The sequence below is a fragment of the Anopheles marshallii genome, chromosome 2 (genome assembly GCF_943734725.1).
Source record: "Anopheles marshallii chromosome 2, idAnoMarsDA_429_01, whole genome shotgun sequence".
Classification (NCBI taxonomy): domain Eukaryota; kingdom Metazoa; phylum Arthropoda; class Insecta; order Diptera; family Culicidae; genus Anopheles; species Anopheles marshallii.
The window spans coordinates 76,753,793-76,777,515 of record NC_071326.1 but is presented as its reverse complement, the minus strand read 5'-3'; the positions used below and the strand labels follow the sequence as shown (position 1 = coordinate 76,777,515).

Genomic DNA, 23,723 nt, shown 5'->3' with positions numbered 1-23,723 from the left:
TTTGTGGAAAAAAGATTTCCACTCCCCTCATCTGAAAAGTACCCGTTTTTATCTACTCCATTGCACATACTCTCCAGCCTAGTAAGTGCCTAAACTTACTTCTAACCTAGAAAAGATACGTATCAATCGTGAAATTGTTAAAAGGGAACTAGGTGTAATTTCGGTTAGTTGATTACAATTCTTTTATTCGTTAACAGTGGATCAAATTGATTTTGTACCGATGATTAAGTAAAATTTCGTATAGCTTAAAATTATTCTCTTATCGAAAGCGTTCAGGTGCGTTTATGGGGGAAAATTAGAAAAAAGAGAGCAAAACCCGCGACCGCGATTTGATTCCAAGGTAAGAGGAGTGTATTAAAAACACATTCGATTCTAAATGTTCTATGCTTGGAACGCAAACTAATATTAAGAATATACCTTTGTACAGAATGATGTTAACCGCTGTCCGTTCGGAAGAGATCACATTTATGTGTAGGGTCCCGTGGTTGAGCCCAATTCATTCACATAACCGAATGAATTATGTGATCCATTTTGGTACCGTATCGAATCAGTTCCAGTGGAACACACATACCCACCAACGCAATTTAACCATTCTATAATTCGTTCGCTAAAATACTAGCTTCCCTCACATGTACTTGTTCCTTTCGATCGTTTAATACATCATTTAGCAAAGGCTTCGAGTTAAGCCAATGTTTAAGCGTACACATCAAGCGTGATGTCGCTCTAGCCGTAACGTTTTACGTAGCTTCCGCTCTTTTATACTTTTAAATTACACAAATATGCAACAAGGTATGTGCGCCAGGACGGACTATAGAGTTAGAATATGATGGGACAATTTTTAGCGGCTGCCTTTAGCCGTCTTGAACCACCACGCGTGTTGTTGACGATCGACATCGAATGGTTAGTTCCGATTCCCGGCGATCGCAGGGGCATTGTGGAGCAGGCGACGGGAGAATGCGAAAAGCTTACGGGAGCACCCACAGCAAAGGGCGGCGCCGAAGTTGTTGGTTCAACATTTTCTTCCGTTTCGGTGTAACTGGTGTCGGAAGGTGGCAGCAGTTTCAACGGTTCCACCATTCGATGTTGCTGCAGCCGGGTGATGCGCCGTGACTGGTGCTTCTCGGGAACCACCGACGATCGATTGGGAACGTTGTTGTCAAAGAAGTTCTAAAATAAGAAGGGAAAAGGAAACAAAATGAATCCATAACTAACATTAGACTCATCGATGTGTGTGTAATTTTATATGAACTACGAGTGCTGTTACTTCCTGTTATCTGCATGCTCAGCCAATGATCGGATTTTTAAGGATAAATTGCTTAGTGCGACGAATGGTTTAGCAGTGCCATTAAGCGGTTTTGATGGTCTAATTTATTTCTATATATTTTAATGTCTATATACTTGATTTCTTTCACCACAAATTATTTACATACAAACACATACCAACACACACAGATCGACCGAATTCCCCTTTTCATTGTAAACATACCTCAATCTTTTCGTAACACACCGATTCCTGTAGAATAGTACCATCGGCCGAGGTTACTGTCAACGATGGGGCTTTAGCCATGGATACGCTGCGCCGTTTACCCTGCGATTTTCGACGTGATCGCTGAAAAGGATTCGAAAATAAGCGTTAGCATGTTAGCTAAGATGTGGTAAACATAAACCTTCAAGTAAAAACACCTACTCGCTTCTGTGCAGCTGATCTTCCTGCCTTGGTATCGTACACCTTGATGGCTGGTATTTTCCCCGGTGCAGTTTTCGCGATTGCAAGTTTTGTTCCCGTTCGATTGATTGCCGACGTACCATTGGGAGCCGGACTGTTCAATTCCCGCAGAAGCGATCGTTTGACGTGCATGGTATTGTTCGTCGGTGTGGCCAATTTACGTTTAAGATAGTTACCAGACTTTGTTGCCGATCTCGCTAACAAAGGTGTTACCGGTGCTTTCATGGCGGAACCTCCAGCCACTAGACGCGATCGATTGCTGCCCATGATGGAGGATGATTTAATCATTATCGAATCACCGCCACGTCCTGGTGTGCGCCCGACAGATGATATTCCCAGCATTCCGTTCGCTTTTTTTCGGGCGCTCGAGATTTGATACTTGCTTTCTTCTCGCTGCTTCCACTGCTGTTCGATCATCTCCTGGACATCCGTCCCGTACACTGTAAACTTGCGCCCATGCTCTTCCTCGTATTGCTTGCAAGCCTCCAGTAGCTTTGCTTCGATCTTCGGCAGTTGGCAACTGATCCGTCGCCGTTCCTTTTCCTCCTCTAACAACTTTCCACCGCGGTTGTTGTACCGTGTCGGATCGCTCGATTTGTTCTCGAGCGCCAGCATCCGATCCCACATCTCCTGTCGCTGGTGCACCATCTGGAAGATCGGTTCGTTCTCGTTGTAGAACACCTTCAAGCTTTCCAACTCGAGCTCGTGAAGCTTCAGCGTGTCTTCGTTGTACTCCTGCGAGTGGAACGTACTGAAACGGGCCCGCTCATCGGCGGACTTCATGCAGCGTTCCCACCATTCGGTGATTTCGTGCCGGGTATTCTCAACGAATGCTTTCATATTTTCGCGCCTCAAAGTTTCACACCGATCGTGCTCGGCGAACAGCTTGTCGAAGGTGGTCTGTGTGTAGGAGGTTAGCTTTTCGAACTTTTTCACGACGGCCGGATCAGTTTCGAGACAATGCCATAATCGCTCCAGCTTACGCCGTACGTCGTCGATGTGCTGCTTGAGACTTTCGTACTGCGCTACCGTTTCCTCATGCAGCATACGCAGCCTGTGCATGTTTTCGCGCGTCGGTGGGAACTTCCGTGCATTCAGCAGCCGTTGCTGCTCATCGGACAGCGGAATCGTTTCCAGGTAGCCCATGAGTTTCTTCGTTTCACGACGCAGGACTGTAATGTCTTCCAAACGCTGCATCTTATCTGCCATTAGATGGTCCAGATACGAGCGAAATTCGGACATCTCTTGTTCCGTTGGCAGCGGATCCTTCGACAGCATTTGTGGTTCTTCACTAAGTTCTGCAAGGACAAATAAAAGAGCATTATTAACCGATTCATGGTTTAAAAGGAAAACTCCTCATACCTTCACACAACGTTTCCATCTCGAGCATATACTCATCGATAGTTTCGTGCCGTTCGTTTAGCTTCCGTCTCATCTGCTCGAGACTCGCATCGAGTGCCGTGCGTTGGTCTAGCAGAGGCCTAGTTTCAGTGCCGGGAGGCAAACAAGGGTGTTTTTCACCAAGAAGGCGCTGCAAATTTTGCGCTTCCTGCTCCAGCTGTGCTATTTCCAACACGAAGCGCTGCTTGCGCTGAAAGCTTTCTTCATACACTTCATCGAAAAATGACGTCATATGATCCGGCAACCGTTCCGTGTAATCCAAGCACAGGTTCTTGTCGAACATTTCGCTCCATAGCTGGTACATACGATTGAACCCGGCTGTACAGATTGACTGCATATGCAAATGTATCTTTTGGCTGGAAATAAAAACCGATGCAAAATGGGGTGAATGTGAACCGTTCGCGACAAATAATAGGGCACATGCATTGACTTACAATGGATCATCGTCCATGGTTGTTGATGATTCCATTACGATTTGTACGACGTTTTATTGACGGATTGTTCTATGTAAACTGTGTAAAATTTCTTTCTAGATAGCAATCCCAACCGCACTGGTTACTATGTATCGGAGATGCTTAAAACCAACTTGTTTGTTCACGAAAACCGGCACCAAGCGAAACGATAGCGAGCGACGCACACAGCTAGAAACAGACATTGGAAAAAGTACGTTACAGGAAACGTCTAATTGGCCATTTAAATTTGCTACCCCGCTCGTTTTCAGTTCAGTGGCTGTCAATAGTGACATAAGGCATTTTCGTTCAAATTGTTCAAAATTAACGGGGAAATCAAATCTGGGAAAGGATTTTAAACACATTTAAGCTGTTTTATCTTCCATGGTCAGTGACAAAAAAACACGATTTTTAGCACGAGCAGATTTCCAGTTTAATGTACTGTTCCATATGTAATGAACTTTAAACAAAATGTTTGAATTCATGGCATCTTCGAAAATGTTGTCTTTTCGTTCGACATCTGTGTAATATTTGTTTGTGAGCAATTATACTTTAATAAATACGTAACAGACACAATTTACGATTATTACAATTTTATATAAAATAAAATAAAAACAAAACCATTCAAGGACAAAATGCAATTCCAACTGACAAATGGTGAGATGTTCGACAGTGCATCGCATTTTGTTACGAAGGTGGGGAATTTGTCGGAAACCGTGCCACGACCAAGATGTATTAATTTAGAATGCGATTTTTATCGCTTTGGCTGGGAACCATTTCGGTGGACATTTGACCGACTTCGTTTACGAAATCATATGAATTGTAACTTCCAAAACAAATGAGCAGGCTCTAGGTGTTCAGTTCACCAAAAAGTTTATCCATGCTTGCTTTTCTTCTTCTTTCATCACGCAACCTGATCGCACACATCATGAACGATATTTCCTATCGAAATATTCGAACACCGCGTGAGCATTGTCAGCATGACCGTTGAGAGCCGGCAGAGCGCTAGGTCTGCAGCGTTTCTCAAGCGGGTTAAAAGTTTGAAACTAATGTTTCCAATTTGTCAAATACATTTTTCGAAAATAGAAGCAGGTTTTCTAGATTTGAAATTAAAGTTTCTTGTTTTGATTTATCATTCCATGCACGAAAAGATGCATATAACTCCAAGAAACCATTTAAAGTTTCGAGACAATGCTTTAGCACATAAAATGAGTATGAGAAACACTGGACTACCATCAAACCTACCTCCCTTCAACACCACCTGCATTGCCAAAAGAGCTATTCTGTCATATTGAGAAATGTCAATTTGCTCCGGATAACTTTACCCCCTATATTCATATACCTTGGCCACGACTGTTTATGATCTGCGCTGAACCCTATAATTTTTACGACTTTCTGCCGCGATCCCCTACTGCGCGATCATGGAGAGTAAATTAGCCAAACTGGAGTAAGTATTGCCGCTGGGTATCCGATTCCAGAACTGGCCGCGATAGATATTAACACCTGAACCTCTTACTTTCTCCGTATTATGCGGTACACCGAACAAAAACACGGTTACACCGCCTGTCTCGACGCCGCACCCCGTCACAGGCGAGACACGATAACAAACTCCCTGGAGATCGTGCACCACAAGATCCGGCTGCTGATGGAGGTGTGGAAGATGTTTTTCGACGAGATCTGCTACCTCGACTATCTGACCTCACTCCCTTCGAGCATCGAACAGTTCCTGGGGGAAATTTACTGCCTAACGATGAACTTTTGCGTCCGAAAGACGCAACAGATACGGGAACTGCAGACCAAAATGTTCGAAATGCGTCGCATACTTGGCGTAACGAACGGCACACTGGAAGATGATTGGGACCAGGGCCATATGTCACTCGACCGGAAGCTTACTCAGTTGCAGCAGCGAATAAATTCGCTGCAGCAGCAGATAGACGAACGTAAACGATTGATGAAACAATACACGCTGGAAGAGGTGCAGCTGCTTAAGGGTGTGTATCCGTTCCGGGCAGTTCTTGCGTCCCTTCTCGGATTTATCTTATATGCATTGTATTGTTTGTTGCAGATCTGGGCGAAGTCGCTCCACCACACGATCCGCTGTGTGAAAATTCGGAAACGGGTGCACTTCCGGACGCGCAAAAGATGGCCCAGTTCGCCGATTACCTCAACCGGTTGCGTACGGAAAAGGTGAAGCGTATCGCAACGCGCGACGAACTGCAAACAGACATTCGCAAGAAGGCGCAGCTGCTAGATTGGGTACCGCGGAAGGAACACCATCGGGAGCTTGTGAACGAACAGTCTTTAATTCCTTCGCTGACCCATTTGCAAGAGTTGCAACATCTGGACTATGTGTTGTCAGGGCTGCTGAAGCGTAAGCAGCAGCAAGAACAACACACTGCAAACCAACAATCAAAGAAGGCGAAAAAGCTAGAAAAGCGCAACAAGCACATCAAGCCGGAAAGTTCTACGCACTGCGCGGAAAATAGCAGTGGGACGGAACAGGAACAACAACAACAGCAGGACGAGGATGACCTATGGTCACAGGGTAATGCGATATTGGAGCGCCGAAAGGCTAGTTCGCCTCCACCAGCGCCACCTTCGTCGCCCGTCGCGGAGGTAAACGTTTCCGTAAACAGCCCATCCGGCGGTCTGTTCGAGCGGACCATCGCAGCGTACATGCGCGTGGAATCGAAAGCGGGCCGGCTGGCGACGCGGGAAAGAATCATCGAGGAAATATTCCGACGCTGTCGGGCGTATATTAACGAGTGGTGGGGCCGGTGTCTCATTCTGCCGCACGAGCGCCAACAGTGCAAGGTGCTGTACACGAACCAGCTCGACGAGAACGCGTTCGTGGCGCACATCGAACAGCAGAAGCTTCTGCAGAGCTACTACCACGAAAACGAGGCCATATTTCGGCTTATCTACCAGTGGGCGGAACAGTGGAACCGGGCAGTTCAGCTACAGCGTGAGACTGAAGAGGCGGTAGACAATCAACAAGCAGCCCAGTGTTCGGGTGCGGCCAACGCACAACCGCAGGCGCAGGAGCTGACGGACGTCAACGGGCAGCTGGCATCAATCGGGAAGCAGCTGGAGAGCAAATGTCGCGAATTCGAACAACGGTGTCAGGTGAAGTTCACCATGTATGGGATGCCGGTAATGCAGGTGCTGAAGCGATGCCAAGAGAAGCGCGAAAAGCTGATACTGCCGGATAGTTGTACGCCGCAACCAGCGCCAGTCCTGCGTACGAAGACTGCATATACCCGGCAGCAACTTTCACCCGAGATGACCCTAGAGCTCAGCTTGATGTTGCGGGATCTGTTGCGCGAGAAGCATATGGATATGATTATGAAAAGACCCAATACGGATTCGGACGATTCCAATGACGATGGCTGCAACAGCAGCGCCGATGAGTGTGAGGTGGACCAGAAACGCGACGATGAACTGTTGGAGGAAGCCTTCGCTTCCGCAACTGCGGCAGTCACTACTGTAAATTGAAGTTTCTTTTTTGCTGAAGCCGAACAATAACATCAATTTGTCTCACCTGATTCCAGAAAAACCGCATGCAGCATTCCGTCAACGGGCATCCGACATCCTGAAGGTGTGGTTAAATGAGCAACATGCCAGCTTGTCGACGTAGAATCACACATATATTAGTGCGAAGCAATGTAGTTCCACACATTACAAACTCGCAATAACCAGTGGTCGAACGCATCGGTGATCGATCGAGTGGTTTTTAGAATTAGGAAGATACGCGCGCGCGCCATCCTTGCGAAACCGAGTGCCTTTTTTGAATCATCTTCAAGCTGCCCGTTGTTTTATCGTTTCCTTTCTTTATAGTCCTCGCGCCTTTCGCTGTATTGCCACCAGACAGGGCTAGCTTGCAGCGCCGGTTTTAATATTCCCGTAATACCGACGGGATCATCTACAGGACGTTACGAAGTTAGAAGATGATGGTGATGACCCATCACCATCCAAAACGCATTTTCATTTCATTTATCCCTAGATATAAGCACGGTTACCACGACGGATTTAAAGAGAGCCTTGGCAGGAGGACAATTTTCTCGCTAGGAAATCGAATTCCCCCTACTTAGCTGCTTTATGTTTATAGGAAGCTTCCTCTCGCCAGCGGCACAGTTACAGTTATGCTAATTATAATTCCAGCCAACCATACACCACACACCCAGAACACAGCAAATCGTTAACACATTAAACCAAATAAAACAAAAAATGCCTTTTGAATGTTGTGCATACGAGCAGACACGTTTGGTAAATTTCGGTAAGAAATCGGCTTTAATCGCTTCACTTTTTCAAACTCTCCTTTATTCAACGGTTTTCAACGAGGTTTCTTGAAAACGGGAGTGGATTGTTTTGTTGTGGTCGCATTGAGTAAACAAAGTTGGAATTGCGGAGCAGTAAGAACGGGCACGGGGGGTACAGCAAAGTTATCTTACAATGTGAACAAATTCAGCTATTTTAAATCTACGCGAAAACAAATGAAGTTTGCGAGCACATGTGTGTAGTGTGTTGTGATGCGCCCAAAAACCTGCACTCGGATGGCTCCAGCCTTCAGTAGCTCTGGGAGCTTCTCAAACAATTACTTGGTAAGGCGTTTATGTTTGCCAGAAATCTAGTGCTGTGTTTAATGAACCTTGCAAAAACGAATCATTCATGTGCATCTTTCTCGAAGAGTCATTCAGATCAGGAATCGAGTCTCTAAAGATTCATGAGTCGTTCGAAAATTTGTGAATTTTCTACGATTCATGATCTACGAATCATATATAGAATAGTTACAAAAGGATGAATGAATCATGAATGAATCTTTCACGATCCTTAGATCTTTGAAGGATGCCAGAAAACACGTAGCTTTACGACGTTATGGAGTTTCGAGATTCTTGGAGAATTAATTAATATTCAGAATAGTGATTCAGAGTCATTCATTAACATTCAAGAATCTGAATCAGATTCAACCAGTACTATAGAAATCTCTCATTGATTCTTTTTCTACTATTGAATACACCTTTCATAACTATTGCCGTAGTCGCCGTACTTCTTACGATTCTGTCTCTTTGTCCTATTGTTTTAACCTAAATCTGAACAACCTGCTGGACACTTCATCAAATGATTCAGTTAGTGGAAGTCCTCAGCCCTTGAAATGGAGCTACTTCATCACCCACACATGTACCACACCACACATGTACCATGTATATGGTAAACAATTAATCACCTTCAAAGCAATACTTGCCAGCCTGAAACCAACGTGCTAATAATGTGCCTGAAACTATCCTATCGCCGTAGTTACTGTTTTGTTTTTGTTCCCAAGAAAGTTGCTGCCGTTTTGTGCAGAAGATCTGTTCTATTATGGCCACCGTTGTTTAACCTTTCTGTCGTGTACGTTTGATTTTCTCCTCCGCGTACGATCTATCCTTTGCTCGCTATGAATACGTACACTTGATTTATTTCCCGTTTTTTATCCTCTTCTTTTGGTTTTTACGCTTATGTGAGTTTGTGTTGTTGTTTTTTTTATACATATTCAATCCAACTTGTTTATAGTTTACTATTTTTTACAATCTATACTGTTGTACGCACAGTTTCAATTTCTGCGGTTGCAGTTTGATCGCTTCATTCCCCATTAGTGATCGGTTACGGCGATACATAGCTACTTTCCAAACCCATCAAAACGCACACTCTTCTTTCGCTTTTATGCACTAATGAACTTAAACATCTAAAAACTGACTTGCGTGTGGTTGACTTGCTTTTTCTTCATGCCGGGAAACAGTTTGTTTTCATATTATCGGGAGCACACACACATAACCTAACGTATCAATCTCAAGAAAGTGTAGAATAGTATTAGGTAATAGTTAACTTAACGGTGTACAATATTATTTGTTTAAAAAAAAAACAACGATACATAACGAACAAAACTACAAAATCTACGCGTGTAAACGCAACACACCTATAGCGACAAAATGCAACTTGTGCATGCAAGAATGCACATTTCGGGAAAGGTTTTTCTTTTGTTCGTTCAACACTGTTTTGAATGTTTGGTCGTGGAATAGATCAGAGCACAACAAGCTCTTTGAAATGTGTGGGATAAGATGGGTGGTCCATTTGTTGGAATTATTTGTTCATTGTTAGAGCCCTATAAATGGCGCTGGAACTACTACGAAAGAGCAATACAATATTTAATTATAATTTCCAATAAAGGAAACAAAAAGTGGAACATTGAATTGTAAACAGATTAAGAATTTTAACGAACGTCATTATCTTCTCTTACTTAACACCGGGTTCAACTTTACGCAGAACGATCTTCAACAGGCACATAATGATGATGGTTTCCGAACAAGACGATGTTAGTACTTGATGCTGACACAATCATTTCTGTCCCAATAATCCTGCACTTATTATGCACGTTCTCTCACGGTAAGAAACCGTATCATAAACGTGAAGCAATTAAACATACTTTCCGCTCTGAAAACGTTTCCATTACTGTCAGTGTAATTGTGATCTTGTGATCGTTCGTGCGGATTTGTTCTCACTGGCATCAGTGTGCTAATATCGACAGTGGATGTCCTTTGTTACTTTGTTATGGATAGCTTTACATACTAGCTCTCTTGTTCATGTCTTGTCCTTAACTGTGTTTGTATTATGTTTATTTTTTGTCTGTTTGCTGTAGTAGTTCGTTTCTTTGACTGTTCCCATTACTGTTTACTATTTCCAATTGTTCGAATTTATTGCTACATGTGTTATATTTTATCATTATCACTTGCTTTGTTCTTGTTTTCGGTGTCCGTTTTCTGTTTGCTTTTGTTCTTTGCCCGTACACTTACGGCCTTCATAGGGTGGAGAAGAAAAAAAAACGAGACACGCGCAAAAATGTGACTTGTGGAATTGTGTGTTTTTTTCTGGGTTTGTTTTGCAAATGCATAAGTTTTACAACGCTTTATCATATTGAGTCTCTCTAATAGTAACAAACACTCATACGCACGCGTGCTATGCGCAATTGCAACTGGTTGTTTAGCAATTGTACAATCAGATCAGAGAAGCGTTTTGTTTTTGTTATGTAACTTGTTAAATGGTGCTATTATTCGGCGCAAACATTGCCCCAAAATGCTAGAGCTTTAGTAGGAGGATTTGTGTAAATAGTTTTCCTTCAGTATTGCGCTTTTGCTCTCGTTTTATTGCAATCCGGGAAGTAAGTGTTCGTACTGATCTCTATCCTGTCTAGTTGTGTGCAGCACCCCTAGGGTCCGATACATTTTCACACGATTCGAAACATTCCAGAACAGAAGCTTTGAAGAGAGATACGAAACAATTGTTTTGTTTTGTGTTTTGCTTTATATAAAAATATACTCTTTCCTATATACTGATCTCTGTCTGACTGGTCTGATAGGGATTGCTTGTTGAGGTTTTTGCACTTTTCATACTGTGACGCGTGTAAACAAACCATTTAGCAAACTGGTTATTGGTTCCGTATCTTCAGGTATTGCGCACTAATATCATTATATATTGCAGTCCACTTAATCCATTCCGTGAAAATGGATTCTGACCCGATGCCACACATTGCCAAGAAACAAATTATAGTTTGTATGTGTGTGTGTGAATTAAATTCAACGCTGCCTGCCTAAAGCAACTCATAATAGGTTAGAAATACTTATTAACAAAAGAGGAAAATTTTATGTCTGTCCTTTAAAACCTCGTTGTTCGAGCGAATGTGGTTTGGAGAAAAAAGGGAATATTAATGATATTTATGTTTTGTGAGCGTCTTTTTAAACACTGTACTGATATACAGGACGATATTATTGAGTAGTTAGCTGTTTTTGCTTGTTGTTTGTCAAATATATGGATCAAATGCGTACTTAACATAAGATTAATACTTTTCGTGATACGTCACGTTTTCCCTATTCCGTGTTGTTCCGTACATTGTCCCTCCCGCCAAAAATTGTGATCTAACGTTCTAGCACGAACAACTCGATATCAAATTAACCTTTCTTATAAAAGAAAACTACACCCATCGCATGGCTTCAAACCCGTTGAGCGTTGCGCTAATGAAACGAATTTTAAAACGGAACTTTACGCCACTTTGCTCGCCACTTGTTTGCCTACTTAGTAACTTGCTTCGTGGCCCGCCAATATGTACAGATCGTGCCCAACATCACTCGTTCCTTCGCCACTGTCCGCACGGATGGTGCGGCTTTGCAACATTACCACTTTGCTGAAAATATTCAAAAGACAGAGAGTTATTAATTCTGTTATTCAGTGTGATTGATATTGAACCACGTACTTGTCACTGCCGATAAGCTCATAGATCCGGCTCGTATCGGTAATTTCCTGCGTAATCTCACCATTCCTTAGCGAGCGGCCCTGCATACCGTATTTGTGAAACGCTAATACACTATCAGTTAAACAGACTGTAAAAATGCAAAAGAGAAAGAAAAAAAAAAAAGGTTACAAAATAAATCAAGCACGTTTCGAGAAATTTCGATTAACCATTCTTACCTATGCTTTCGATTACAAAACTAAATTCCACGCGCGATATGAGCTTGCGGCTCTGCTTTGGGAAACCCTGAATGTCAACGATTTGTACGAACCGATCGTAACACACTAATATCGCATCTTTTTCAATCTACAAAAAGAAAAACGCATTAGTGGTTATAAATGTATGTACCTAGTACATAATGAACATGGCTCTACCTGATGCACTTTAATTGGTCGAAGCGTATCTCGCCGATTTATGACCGTTGCCATACCGTCCATCTCTTCGACGGTGGTATTAAACCAACTGGGAGCTGTTGGTAAAGAGAAGATAAACGTTCACATTTAAAAAAAAAAACATCAGCAGATATTGACTATTTTTGTGTTGTGCTACGTACTGCTGTTGGTATTGATCAAATCCAGCTTTAACGACTCGTTCGGTCCTTTTCTCACATTCACACACACGATCGGATATTCGAGTTCGGGTGTGATGATCATTTCGAACACGTTCGAGTTTGCACCGTAGTACTGTATATTACCGGATGGCCATTCGCATTGCTTCAGCAGCATAAACTTGTTCAACGGATCGTACCTATAACGAGTGCGAAAAGAAAGGGGGGATGTTAATGCAGGACCTATAAAGCTTTACTCCCAAACAACCAAACTTACCATTGCATCAGAAAGATCCCGGTTGCCATCGAACCGCACAGATATTTGTACCCATTGTAAGGATTGCGCGTCACGCAACACTGCATACAACCCTTCGTATCGGGGACCTTCGTCGTCAGTGCGAACTTGCGCGGTACCAACTTCTCCGGGATCTTCTTCATGTGCATTGAGAAGCGGTGCGTTTGCTTGGAATGTAGCGCCAGCAGGTCGTGCCGGTACAGCTGGGTCGTTTTGCCCGACAGGGACATCAGAATGTCCTTGATCACGTACAGCCAAACGGTACGACGCGGGTACAGCTGCTCGATCGCCGCGTCATGCAGCTCGTTGAGATTTAAATTAAAGATGCCCTCCTCGGCCCCGATCAGCAGGTGCTGATCGCGCGTTTCCGGATGTATCCATGAGGCTGTGCAGTTGATGTGCAGCGGACAGTCATTAAACACCTTCGAGAAGCAAGCGCCCATGTGTACTTTCGGCGTTGGCGGTAACCCGTTCGAAACGGGCCGGGGTGGCGTATGCCGTCGGGTGCGATGATGCCGCTTCGGGGGAATGGGCGGTGTATTGTTAAGCAGGTCCGGTTGCGATTCGGAAGCTGTGCGGTGCGGTTAAAAATCCAATTTTAGATCTACTTTGATGTGTTTTAGGCACGACATACAGCCGAAATACCTACCTGCCTCACTGGTTCCATCGCCGTCACTTAAACTACGCTGCCTGGAAGACTTGTCGATTCCCTTAAACAGTTCATTCAGCTGATCCATTGAATGTCTCTTGCTATCGCTATTACTACTACCATGTTCTTGTGGTTCACACATAGCCGTAGCTCCATTTTGCTAAAGAAGGGAATCAAAACATACAAAAAAGCAGTTGATTAAACACGGTTTTGCTCGTGAAAACATATCGGCAAAACGTACCGCATTTAGCTGCTCTAGTTTTGCGGTCAGCTGGTCCATTGCATCGTAGCTGAGCGTCGAATCGTCGCGGCCATTATTGTCATAATCCGATGCCGTCGACAGGCCCGCCGACAGATAGCTGCTGTCCGACGCAATCAGACTGTCCTCGTCGTCCAGCAGATGGTGGTGATGATTGCTGCCACCGATCGCACCACCCGGACCGTTCCCGGCACGATGCTGCTGCCCATTGCTGCCGGATAGTATGTCATCGTTTGCACACACCAGCAAAGAATTATCGTGCAGTGGTAGCGTACGCCTTGAGTTCGTAGTTGCGTTAATTTATCGAAAGGCGCAATGAAACGGAATAAAGAAAAATAAAAAAGTAAAACTTATCATTAAAACTCTTGCTAATAAACTCTTCTTTAGGGCGCACAAACATGTCAACAACTAAAAATAATGTTGAAGGGTAGAAGAATACGTATACTAAATATAGGATGACCACACCATTCGAATCGCGAGGGAAACCGCATGTTCCAGCGTCCAAACATACAACATACAACAGATGAAAGAGCAAATTTTAAAGCCACATTTTATTTAACACAAAGGAACACACTAAATTAATATACCGATTAGAAAAAGCAGCGCTTTTTAAAGCATTCCAGTTCTGCAAAAGCAATGCGCAATTTCATACGATTTTAGGAAGTAGCGGTTAATTACGAGCTAAACGGCAAAATAAGCCAAACAATTAATCTTTTGATTAGTTTTCTCTTTTATGTTGGTTCGTTATTCGTGTTGTTTTAGTTTAAGTGACGTAGGAGCTACCTTGGAAGGTGTTAAACAGGGCACCACATTGCGTCCCATAATGAGTTAGTTTCTGTTATCATACTAGTTTACCAATTACAGCGCTACGGCCAATTTTTGAAGGAATTTCAGTACGTGAACATGCCTGACGTGTGGCGGTAGGTGATAGGAAATCTGGGGAACGATCGTGAGTGTGAAAACAAAAACATTTGTCCAACAAGATGCAATCGGATAAACTGACGGTGCCTTATCCCTTTTAGAATACGTGAAATGTGTGATCGGGGAGCATGAAGGTAGTGAATGATTGAATGGTTCAGACTGTGTTGGGGTTGAGTTTCTGTGAGCGAGTGTATACGTGTGCACGGGTAAGTTACTTTACTGTAAGACAGCGTGTCTTCAAGAACGCAAGCGACTGTTTAGAGAGGGCACGCGGTTGTGCTTCATAGTGCAGAAGGCAATACATGATTTTAAACATCAGAAATGAATGATTACATAGCATTTGTACAACCTCAAAGTTCACTCGTACACCCAATGATCGCCCAAAGATTGTTTCATGGATACGATATTAACAGTTATTCAGTTTGATTCTACTTTAGTGAATTAGTTTCTAAAGCAATTACATTTGTCTCTACATCGCCATGAGTAGGATAGAACTTTAAGGCTGTAAAAGTGCTACGGTCTCATTTTAAGTTGATCTGTAAATGCTCTGTAAGATTCAAAACAAACGTATAAATTATGATAATGTTTGCCCGCCAAAAGGAAGTAAAAATGTATACACACAACAGCAGCAAGAAACGGCATTAGAATGACACAGCATAAACCATTTTCCCCGTTTCGTATTTGCTAAAGCATGATCCGAAGGGCGTTTGAGAAACCAAAGTTTGGGGAACTTTGGGAACGGGCATATTTTTGAATGAACTATACATGAGCGCTTATGCAAAGAGCTGATATTACATGATGGTGGAATGGAATAACACTCTCGGTGGGATAGAAACATTGCCTTTGCTATAGGAGCACGAGAAGGTTGTGAATGGAACAATGGTACAATATGGCGTTGCGGATGTCTGTTACCTTATCTTCAACTCCTCGTCTATATAATGCAATAGACTCCTAGAAAAAAGAAAAAAAAACATAGAAGAAAAAAAAACGCAAGACAGATATGGCACCAGTTATTGTTTTAGAATGGAATGTTCAAGAAAAAAACAGAGAGAGAGAGAGAGGGAGAGAAAGAGAAACAGACAGTATAAGATGTTTTCATAGATAGAACACGTTCGGGACATCTTACTTAAAATCGTGGCGTAGCGTGTGAAAGGACGTTCACCAGAGATACAATGAAAGGAGCGTGATTTATACGACCGTAAGCTATGTAACGCGAAGCAAATTGTTCACCGTTTGAGTACTAGTATTGGCATAAGGAGCAATTGACTGTCCTCTCCCTGACAAAAATAGTACAACGCATTAACATATTTAATCCTAGCTTAACGGCAAGGACATACATTTTACAGCTATGCATGAGGCCGTAGTGATTTGTGAAATGGCGAATTTGTTAAATTCATTCGTTGGTTTACACCCTTAACATAACATACAATGTGACGTATTTTAGCCGAAAATGTTCGAATTTTTAGAACAAAATGTGTTACACTGCATGTTTGTATGCATTTTTGTGATTGTGTGTATGTGAGTTTGTTGTTTTCCATGGTGGTAACAGTTAAAGTGCATTATCAACCGACATTAATTAATGGCGCATTCGGGCAACAGTAGTTAGAGTTTCCTTCGCTTTCCGGTTCACTGTAGGTTGTGAAGTAACGTTCCCCGGCTTTGCAATGGGATACAGCCAAACAGAATAGCATAATGCTAAGCGTAGATCGTTTTAATCAATGTGTTACTAAAGTTAAGTAGCTTTGCGGAGAACATCTAGGACTTTCTAACAGCACTCTACGAAAACTGTATGCAACATTTTAAACCCTCTTCATCGCATCACATCGATTGCTCAGGAAAGTGATAAATAAATTCCCACAATACTTACATATCACTCGGTAGTGTTTCGGGACTAGATGAACGCTCATTTTCCAACATTTCTAAAATCGTAACAAAGCGGTTATTAGTTACAATATATGAAAATATTGATTTACAGCCTATTCAAACTCACTGCAATGGTAAATAGAATTGGAGGAATGCATTCGACTCGTTATTCTCTGCGGTCCATTCGCGATGGCCTGGAAAAGCGTTAAAAGCAGAAACATAATTAATTTAACTCCCTCTATATCCATGTCCTTAAAAGCAAAACGATTCTTTACTCCTTCCTCCTCCGTATCCTGGTAGTAGTAGCTCGCGTGCGGGCTGTGATATTTTTGCAGCAGCTCCTGCGGCAACCGGATGGACATGTCCGACTGGAAGAAGGCATGCTGCAGCAACCGTTCCGCTGTCGGTCGCTTTTTGGGATTCTTCGTGAGTGCCACCTTGAGAAAGGAGTGAAAATTGGTACTCCAACGATCTTTCTCCTTCAGTGTCGGTGGTTTGAAACCGCTCTTGGACATCAGGAAGAGTGCCCGCATCGGGTGCAGATCAAACATCGGCGGCTGCAGTTCGGCTAATTCTGTGCAAAATCGATCGTGAAAACGTGATCGTGTGATTAGTGCGGTTGTCGCGCTTGGTGACTTTGTTATGCTTCCTACCGATCGCAGTAATACCACAGGCCCATATATCGCACAGATGATTGTAACCGCCTTTCCGTTCTACGGCCGCCACCTCCGGTGCCATCCAGTATGGTGTACCTAAAAAAAGAATTGAATAATCGAATCAACAATACTATTGATACTATTAACTTTTTTAGAAGCGTTATTATAACCAGACAAAATAATTTAAAATAAAACAAAATATTATACTACATCATATGATCATAAAAAAAAAATTCTTCCATACATTCCCTTTCTGCGCAATAAAAGGCCGCGAGACAAACCACCGCCACAACCAAATGTCCCTTTTATACGACTAAAGCGTTATCTTATCGTGTGCTGCCTGTAAAAAGCAAAACAAAAGATGCATCTGCTATATTTGCCTAGACTATGCTAATTCAGTATCAGTAGCCGCGATTTCGAAGCGGTTCTGCCAGGCACCTTGCTGTGCTTTATCTAACACTAGAAACAAATATACATACAGTAAAGTAAATTAAATAATGATTGAATAATTTAACGCAATGCTTCCACAAACCCATATCGCTATCGGTGCTCTCATCCGCACACATACTAATGTAGCCACCCACACGTCCGCTTTTCCAAACGCCGGGGGCAAATGGTGGTAAATGTAGTGTGTCCATTCGATTAAAAATCGTTTCAACACCCTCGCGCTCGCATACCCGAAAGCCAAGTGACTCAAACCGATCCGACCCGCGCCGAACGAAGATCGCATCACATCCGTCACGCGTCGCGAATCATTTTTGTTGCCTTGAGGGGCACACCACCAATTGCAAAACAACACGGCGCATAACGTGACGAATGCACTTGAACGTCCATAAAAAGTCGGGCCACTTTCGCAGAAACAAATAGTAAATTCGAAGCATCTTTACTAACGCTACTGGATCAGCTGTTTGAGAATCTATTGCTGAAACAAATGCTGTCCCTTATGTCTTACATAAAGCCTTCGCTTGTTTTCCGCATACAGCATTATCGCGTGGTATGTTAATTGATAAACGAGCCTTTTGCTATCTAATGGCCATTATAGCGTAGCAGTAATTGGCTACGGAAGAGTCGTACCACTAGATAGTGCATATCACGGGTTCAGGAAATGGAATGCACACAAATGAAGCTTCGTGCAACGTGCAAAACACCTGAACGGGGCAGGATATGTTTTCAACTCCTTTAGCTTCCTTCTACTCGACACCTGCAGCAGGGAAACGAAATTACTCCATTTCGTGCAGCCCTAATGCGAACGCTGGGGGGTAAGCAACATCCCGAAAGCGTTATACGTTTGATATTGCGTGCTGGAAACGGTTGAAATCAACCGTGGCAAAGGAGGAAAACACAACAAATAAAAAAAAAGAACCTCTGGCTGCATCAGGTGCAAAAACCACGCAAAGACCTACAATTGCGGAAAGTGAAAAGTTTACGCGGGTGTACGATCACAGCCACACGCACACAGCTCGCGCGATCGATTACACTTTCGATCTCTCGATCGGCGAAACGTAACGGCAAGATTGTAAGCCGATGCCGGAAGCATCGGTATCACCTTCCAACTCTCCCCCGACCTCGGCTCTTACCGATGAAACTCCGACGCTTGTTGATGGTGGCCGTGATCTGGGCGCTCACACCAAAATCGGCCAACTTGACATCGCCCCGCTCGGTAAGCAGAATGTTCGCGCCCTTAATGTCCCGGTGAATTTTCCCCATCGAATGGAGATAGGAAAGACCGCGGAGCGTTTCCCGGCACATGTACGCGATCTGCAGCTCGGTCAGCGGACCGGTCACCTGGTAGATGTCCTGTAGGCTACCCCCGCCGCAGTACTCCATGCAGATCCAGAGCTTGTCGTGGCGCATGTACGAGCCATAGTACGAGATGATGTTCGAGTGCCGGCAGTCGCGCATCATCAGTATCTCCTGCTGGATGATCTGGATGTCATCGCCCGGCTCGAGCTTGATGACTTTGATCGCAGCGAGATCGTTCGACTGCAGCTTCTTGGCCTGAAAATAGCGAAAGTGGTGCGGCAAAAGACAAAAGAAGATTTCTGATGAGTGGATGAATCTTGGCAGCTTCGCATAAAGGAAGGCATGTAGTTATAATAGACTGGAGGGCACCGGGAACGAGGAATGTTCGAGCAAGACAGAAAGGGAGCGGGAGTGTGCTCGGGAGCTGGGAATAATTGAACACTTTCGCTCTTGGGTCCCGGTACACGGTACAGAGTGTGATCTAAAATTATCATCAACAACGGAATTGAGAACAACTCTAATGCCCAGAGTCCCAGCAATGCGCGCACACACACGCACACCCATTATGGTCGGGCCGATGGAATGTTGGCTGTAAGTTATTGCGCTTCCCCGCCTGTACGCACCTTGTACACATCGCCGTACGTCCCAGAACCGATCTTGTGGATCAGCTCGTACTCGTCCTCCGGATTGCGGCGGGAGATAGCCGAACTCAGTATGGGGGTTGGATGCGACATTCTGCCAGCATTTTCCACCTGGCCTGCTCCGTAGCGGATACCGGATGCGTACGCGTAACCGAACACTTTTGCGCTTTCTTCACCCAAACACGCGACACCACACTCCCTTGCGGCCTTTGTTCCCTTTCGAGAACCAACCTCCTGCTGGAGAAGAATCTGGCTAGCGTATCACACTACGCACACACACACACACACACACACACACACACAGCGACACAAAAACGAAACCACAAACAACGCAGTACAATTCCCGAAGGATGATTACGATGGGCAGCTAGAATGCCGTCGCCAACACTTCTTGGCCGATTCTTAATTGCTGACCAGCAACAATGGGCAATCCCAGCAACTGCTGCTAAAGATTCCACACCAAAATTTTCGTTGTTTTTCTCCTACGAGCTATATCTGACACAATTCTTTATCTGGGCCCACCCCGCAAGTGTAGCAAAACACTGACTGCTCCAGCTGCGTTCGGTATGCAACCGATACGGTGGACGGGTTTGTCTGGCCGTGTGGTACACCGAACAGGAAACAATAGGTATCAACGACAACCCTCCCCCACACGCACACACGCACACGTACACGTATCGAAGGACTTAGGACAACAATCTTGCTTTTTTGCTCTCGCTCGTCGTCCCGTTGAGTTTCGTTGCTGGGCCCAACAATAAAACGTCTGTGTTTTGACAGGCTAACTATCAGGTGCGTAGTACACCCCAGCAGTGGTGATAGGTATCGTTCGATCGAATGTGGTTGCTGGCTTTGTTACTCCAGTGCGGATTGGTGCTATGACGTAAAAAAGTCAGATACAATACTCGATATAGTGTGGAATGGACTGCGCAAAGTGTTGACATATTGGCTAAACACAAAGGGTGCTGTATAGGCCAAAATTAAATTGTGCTGCAACGTAGAGCGTATTGCGATTTCATAATCTTAATTTGTATGTAAAATGGAGTTGTTTTAAATTTTTTTTAAAGAAATGTGAAGTAGTTGATTCAGACAAGAGTGACTGAAATGACGATCTAATATTGTTGCCTGCAACATTGTTTCTGAGGCAGTGTTCTATGAATGTTGCTGGAAACAAGTGGAATTTGATTTCTAATTCGGCCAAAATCACCCAAATTTTGGTCGTTTTTGCTGGCGTTGGTCACAAAAACAAATTGAACCGAATTTGGTAGGCAACAAATGTTTTGGCAGCAAACGTTAGCCAGTAAAACGTTGCGAGCAGCAACCTTATAGAGCTCTACCTGATGAAGCTTCGGATGTTGCTTTTGTTTGTTGAGTACTGCAGTAATGCAGGGGTGGTAATACATTCATTCTCTTTGTTCAAATTTGATACATTCACAAGCTTTTATTCCAAGATGTTCATAAAATTAACAAGAAATAGCTGAAAAACAAACCGGTTCTGTTCAATAGCTTTAAGAGAACTAGTGTGCATGCATTTTCTGTTACATTTGCGTGGACAATATTATTGTTTACTTGTTTTATGTTTTACAGCTTCTTTGCAACTCAGAGCACCCTCTCAGCAACACGTAGCCGATTTCGGTTGAATCAAAAAGGAACTCCCGGCCATCTCGGTCGATTGTCTATTTTCACACGAATTGATTCCAATTGAGTGCGAAACACGTTCTTCATTACCATGATTCTTTCAAGGTACTGCGGATTATTGAAATGATATTGGAATTGGAGCGATTGGTTTAGTGAAACAATAAATTATTTATTCGTTTTCACAAAATATACGTAACTCGCGCTACTGCACGCCTGATTACTCCTAATATGTATCGCACGAAAAACAGGATTATTACACTATCATATTACGGGATCCGAAGCGCCATCAAGCCATTTCGCACAGCACAGGTGCAGTTAGAACCGTCAGCTTCCAGTGTGCCAAGATGGAGTTCCCGCACATATCGCCAAACGTTTTCGTGCCAGATTACTGTTGGAATCGTGGGTAAGCGAGGGACGGGCCGGAGAAAGTGGTCGCGACGTATCGGATACGGAATAGGGAAACGTTGATTTTCAGTCGATGAAGATTTAGGGAGGATGATTATTCCTTCTATTCGCAGGATAATTGATGTGTGAACGGGAAAAGGGAACGCAAACACACACACACATACACGTAACACCACCAGCTTATGATCCGACGATGATGTTGTTGATCGGGATATGTATCAGTTTCACGAAGAAACCAATGAATCCCATAATGCAGAATCCGATGGCTGTGGCGATGGCAATCTTCTGGAACTCCCGGCGGTCGGGCTTGGTGCAGCGTTTAATCAATCGAATCGAGTCTTTGGCGAACGAGCGGCCGGGTTCGTAGAATTTTGTCAATTGATCCATTTCGTCACTGTAGAAGAAGCCAATTAGTTTAGGTTTTTTACTCTTTGCAACACTTTCACCGTGCGATTGACCTACCTTTAGCGGAACTGTAGATGTTTTCTTTAATAACACACGATCTAGCGTAAGCAGAATTCAAAGACGCAATGAAATACGAGCGTACGCGTTGTGGCTTTCTTGCCTGAAGTTTGTGTTCTTTTTTCTCTATGTGTCCGCTTTTGATTCCACGTCGGATGCCAAGTGCGAAAAGCACAGACAACGTCACCATCGGTTGCACGCTGGTAGGACCATATGGACATATGCAATGACAGTCTTAACAATCGATTTTTGAAGTTCGTTGTTCAGTTATGTGAAAGCAAGTCGGTTTATGTGTCCAAATTATGCTGCTATCATTTGTAAATTGCACTTGAAAGGTTTTTAATTGTCGATAGAGATTTTGCAAGTATTATTTCAAACGAAACACAACGAATGAACAACAGAAATGAGCCACACATGAAGAAATCGACCACTGTCATTTAAGCTGCTGGATCCGTAACGCATGAGACATCAGGCCATGTCAAAAAATAACGCCACGGCAATTGCAAAAAGGAAAACAAATCTGATTTTTTAATTATTACAAGTTTGTTTTTTTTTTATGATCTAACAATATTTTATGTTCTTTTCGCTTATCGAAGGAATTTTAAATGTATGCTAATTGCGCATTGCGTAACAATTTTTCGAGCTGATAGTAAAAAAGGTTCTTATGAAAGCTGTGGATCAAAACACAAGTAAACGCAGCACTGATGGGAACCGCAAACCAAAGCACTGCAAAGATGAAAACAAACTTTGTGCCCAGGGTGAATCAGGTTAGTATTCTTTTAAACCATTAAAACCATTATTCTGCTCATGGTGTTACTTTTTCAGCTCGACTCCATACAGCTCGACAATGAGATAACAAACCTTCTGCGGCAGCAGATACAAAACGTTCTGCAGGTCCTACCGGTAGGAAAACAGCTCGTGGGTTTACCCATGATTGGGCAATTGTTAAATTATGTTCCTTGCATTTACAGCCCGGTTTATTAAGCCACCTGCAGCCGGAGATCAATTTTGTGTTAAATTCGGCACTGTGGAACTATTCGATTCGCACTTCATACGCTACCTTTGGACAGCAGATGCTCTCAATTACCTACGAGAAGGATCAACTACCGGTGGAAAAGTTAGCATTCCATTACTTTCTAACTACAGCCTTACCATACGCCAAAGAAATCTGCCAGTATCGTTTAACCAGCTGGTCACGGCTGCAAAAGCTGGTACAACTGGCAGAGAATGCTCTGGTTCTGTTTAATCTGGTGAACTTTTTTAAATTTCTACGATCGGGTACAAGACCCTCGCTGGTGGACTGTCTGTTGCGTATCAACCATCGGTCGTTGGATGGAGCAAAGCGTAGGAATATCGGTTACTCGTATATGACGCGCGAGTTGGTTTGGGCTGGCTTTATGGAGCTGCTCGGATTCACCATTCCCTTCGTAAACTATCATGCATTGAAGCGAAAAATTAGAAATTTGTTACGGCTCGAAACGGCACATCGGCAAGACGAACGGGTTGAACTGAACACGGAGACAAAATGTGCGTACTGCAATGAACGAGTAATTCTTCCACATCACATGGGCTGCAGGCATGTGTTTTGTTACCTGTGCTTAAAGGGTAACCAGCTAGCTGATGCTGGATTCCAGTGCAATGTGTGTGATTATCGAAGTGACACATTTAGGAAGGTTGTAGTTTTGTAAGGAGAATGTTACATTTATTCACACGGTTATGGGTTATTATCGGATGATTATGAGAAGGTTGCGATG

General features: G+C 43.5%; 5 protein-coding genes across 5 annotated transcripts; 2 read left to right on the top strand and 3 right to left on the bottom strand.

The window, feature by feature from the left end:
* Window positions 1-816: 816 nt before the first annotated feature.
* LOC128707154 (protein regulator of cytokinesis 1-like) lies at window positions 817-3,596 on the bottom strand. The gene is made up of 5 exons (XM_053802101.1): window positions 3,562-3,596; window positions 3,089-3,483; window positions 1,688-3,024; window positions 1,487-1,609; window positions 817-1,167 (listed from the first exon to the last, which is right to left on the bottom strand). The coding sequence occupies exons 1-5, from the start codon at window positions 3,594-3,596 to the stop codon at window positions 817-819; spliced, it is 2,241 nt and encodes a 746-aa protein (XP_053658076.1).
* Window positions 3,597-4,997: 1,401 nt separating this feature from the next.
* LOC128709159 (uncharacterized) lies at window positions 4,998-7,172 on the top strand. Its single transcript, XM_053804145.1, has 4 exons — window positions 4,998-5,023; window positions 5,167-5,567; window positions 5,642-7,062; window positions 7,128-7,172. The coding sequence occupies exons 1-4, from the start codon at window positions 4,998-5,000 to the stop codon at window positions 7,170-7,172; spliced, it is 1,893 nt and encodes a 630-aa protein (XP_053660120.1).
* Window positions 7,173-11,679: 4,507 nt separating this feature from the next.
* On the bottom strand, window positions 11,680-19,560 carry LOC128709964 (mitogen-activated protein kinase kinase kinase kinase 5). Its single transcript, XM_053805002.1, has 15 exons — window positions 19,450-19,560; window positions 18,661-19,081; window positions 17,081-17,179; window positions 16,703-17,001; window positions 16,555-16,621; window positions 16,432-16,483; window positions 15,477-15,515; window positions 13,626-13,920; window positions 13,385-13,544; window positions 12,718-13,306; window positions 12,447-12,640; window positions 12,268-12,362; window positions 12,073-12,199; window positions 11,858-11,984; window positions 11,680-11,788 (listed from the first exon to the last, which is right to left on the bottom strand). Exons 1-15 carry the CDS (start codon window positions 19,558-19,560, stop codon window positions 11,680-11,682), a joined length of 2,784 nt encoding a protein of 927 aa, XP_053660977.1.
* A 2,127-nt stretch (window positions 19,561-21,687) lies between these two features.
* Window positions 21,688-21,894, bottom strand: LOC128719912 (protein transport protein Sec61 subunit gamma). Its single transcript, XM_053813554.1, has one exon. The coding sequence runs from the start codon at window positions 21,892-21,894 to the stop codon at window positions 21,688-21,690; it is 207 nt and encodes a 68-aa protein (XP_053669529.1).
* A 773-nt stretch (window positions 21,895-22,667) lies between these two features.
* On the top strand, window positions 22,668-23,657 carry LOC128707937 (peroxisome biogenesis factor 2). Its single transcript, XM_053802895.1, has 3 exons — window positions 22,668-22,736; window positions 22,795-22,872; window positions 22,941-23,657. The coding sequence occupies exons 1-3, from the start codon at window positions 22,674-22,676 to the stop codon at window positions 23,655-23,657; spliced, it is 858 nt and encodes a 285-aa protein (XP_053658870.1). The 5' UTR covers window positions 22,668-22,673.
* The last annotated feature ends 66 nt before the right edge of the window (window positions 23,658-23,723 follow it).

Bases quoted from the DNA above. Each gene is read 5' to 3' on its own strand.
- LOC128707154 (XM_053802101.1), bottom strand. From the start codon at position 3,596: ATGGAATCATCAACAACCATGGACGATGATCCATT. The intron at 3,025-3,088 runs GTATGAGGAGTT...TTGTCCTTGCAG, and splicing joins GATGGAAACGTTGTGTGAAG to AACTTAGTGAAGAACCACAA. The intron at 1,168-1,486 runs GTATGTTTACAA...TTCTTATTTTAG, and splicing joins TGTGTTACGAAAAGATTGAG to AACTTCTTTGACAACAACGT.
- LOC128709159 (XM_053804145.1), top strand. From the start codon at position 4,998: ATGGAGAGTAAATTAGCCAAACTGGA. The intron at 5,568-5,641 runs GTGTGTATCCGT...TGTTTGTTGCAG, and splicing joins AGAGGTGCAGCTGCTTAAGG to ATCTGGGCGAAGTCGCTCCA. The intron at 7,063-7,127 runs GTAAATTGAAGT...ACCTGATTCCAG, and splicing joins CAACTGCGGCAGTCACTACT to AAAAACCGCATGCAGCATTC.
- LOC128709964 (XM_053805002.1), bottom strand. From the start codon at position 19,560: ATGTCGCATCCAACCCCCATACTGAGTTCGGCTATCTCCCGCCGCAAT. The intron at 17,180-18,660 runs GTAAGAGCCGAG...TTCTTTTTTTAG, and splicing joins CAAGCGTCGGAGTTTCATCG to GTACACCATACTGGATGGCA. The intron at 11,789-11,857 runs GTACGTGGTTCA...GAATATTTTCAG, and splicing joins GAGCTTATCGGCAGTGACAA to CAAAGTGGTAATGTTGCAAA.
- LOC128719912 (XM_053813554.1), bottom strand. From the start codon at position 21,894: ATGGATCAATTGACAAAATTCTACGAACCCGGCCGCTCGTTCGCCAAA.
- LOC128707937 (XM_053802895.1), top strand. From the start codon at position 22,674: ATGGGAACCGCAAACCAAAGCACTGCAAAGATGAAAACAAACTTTGTG. The intron at 22,737-22,794 runs GTTAGTATTCTT...TTACTTTTTCAG, and splicing joins TTGTGCCCAGGGTGAATCAG to CTCGACTCCATACAGCTCGA. The intron at 22,873-22,940 runs GTAGGAAAACAG...TTGCATTTACAG, and splicing joins ACGTTCTGCAGGTCCTACCG to CCCGGTTTATTAAGCCACCT.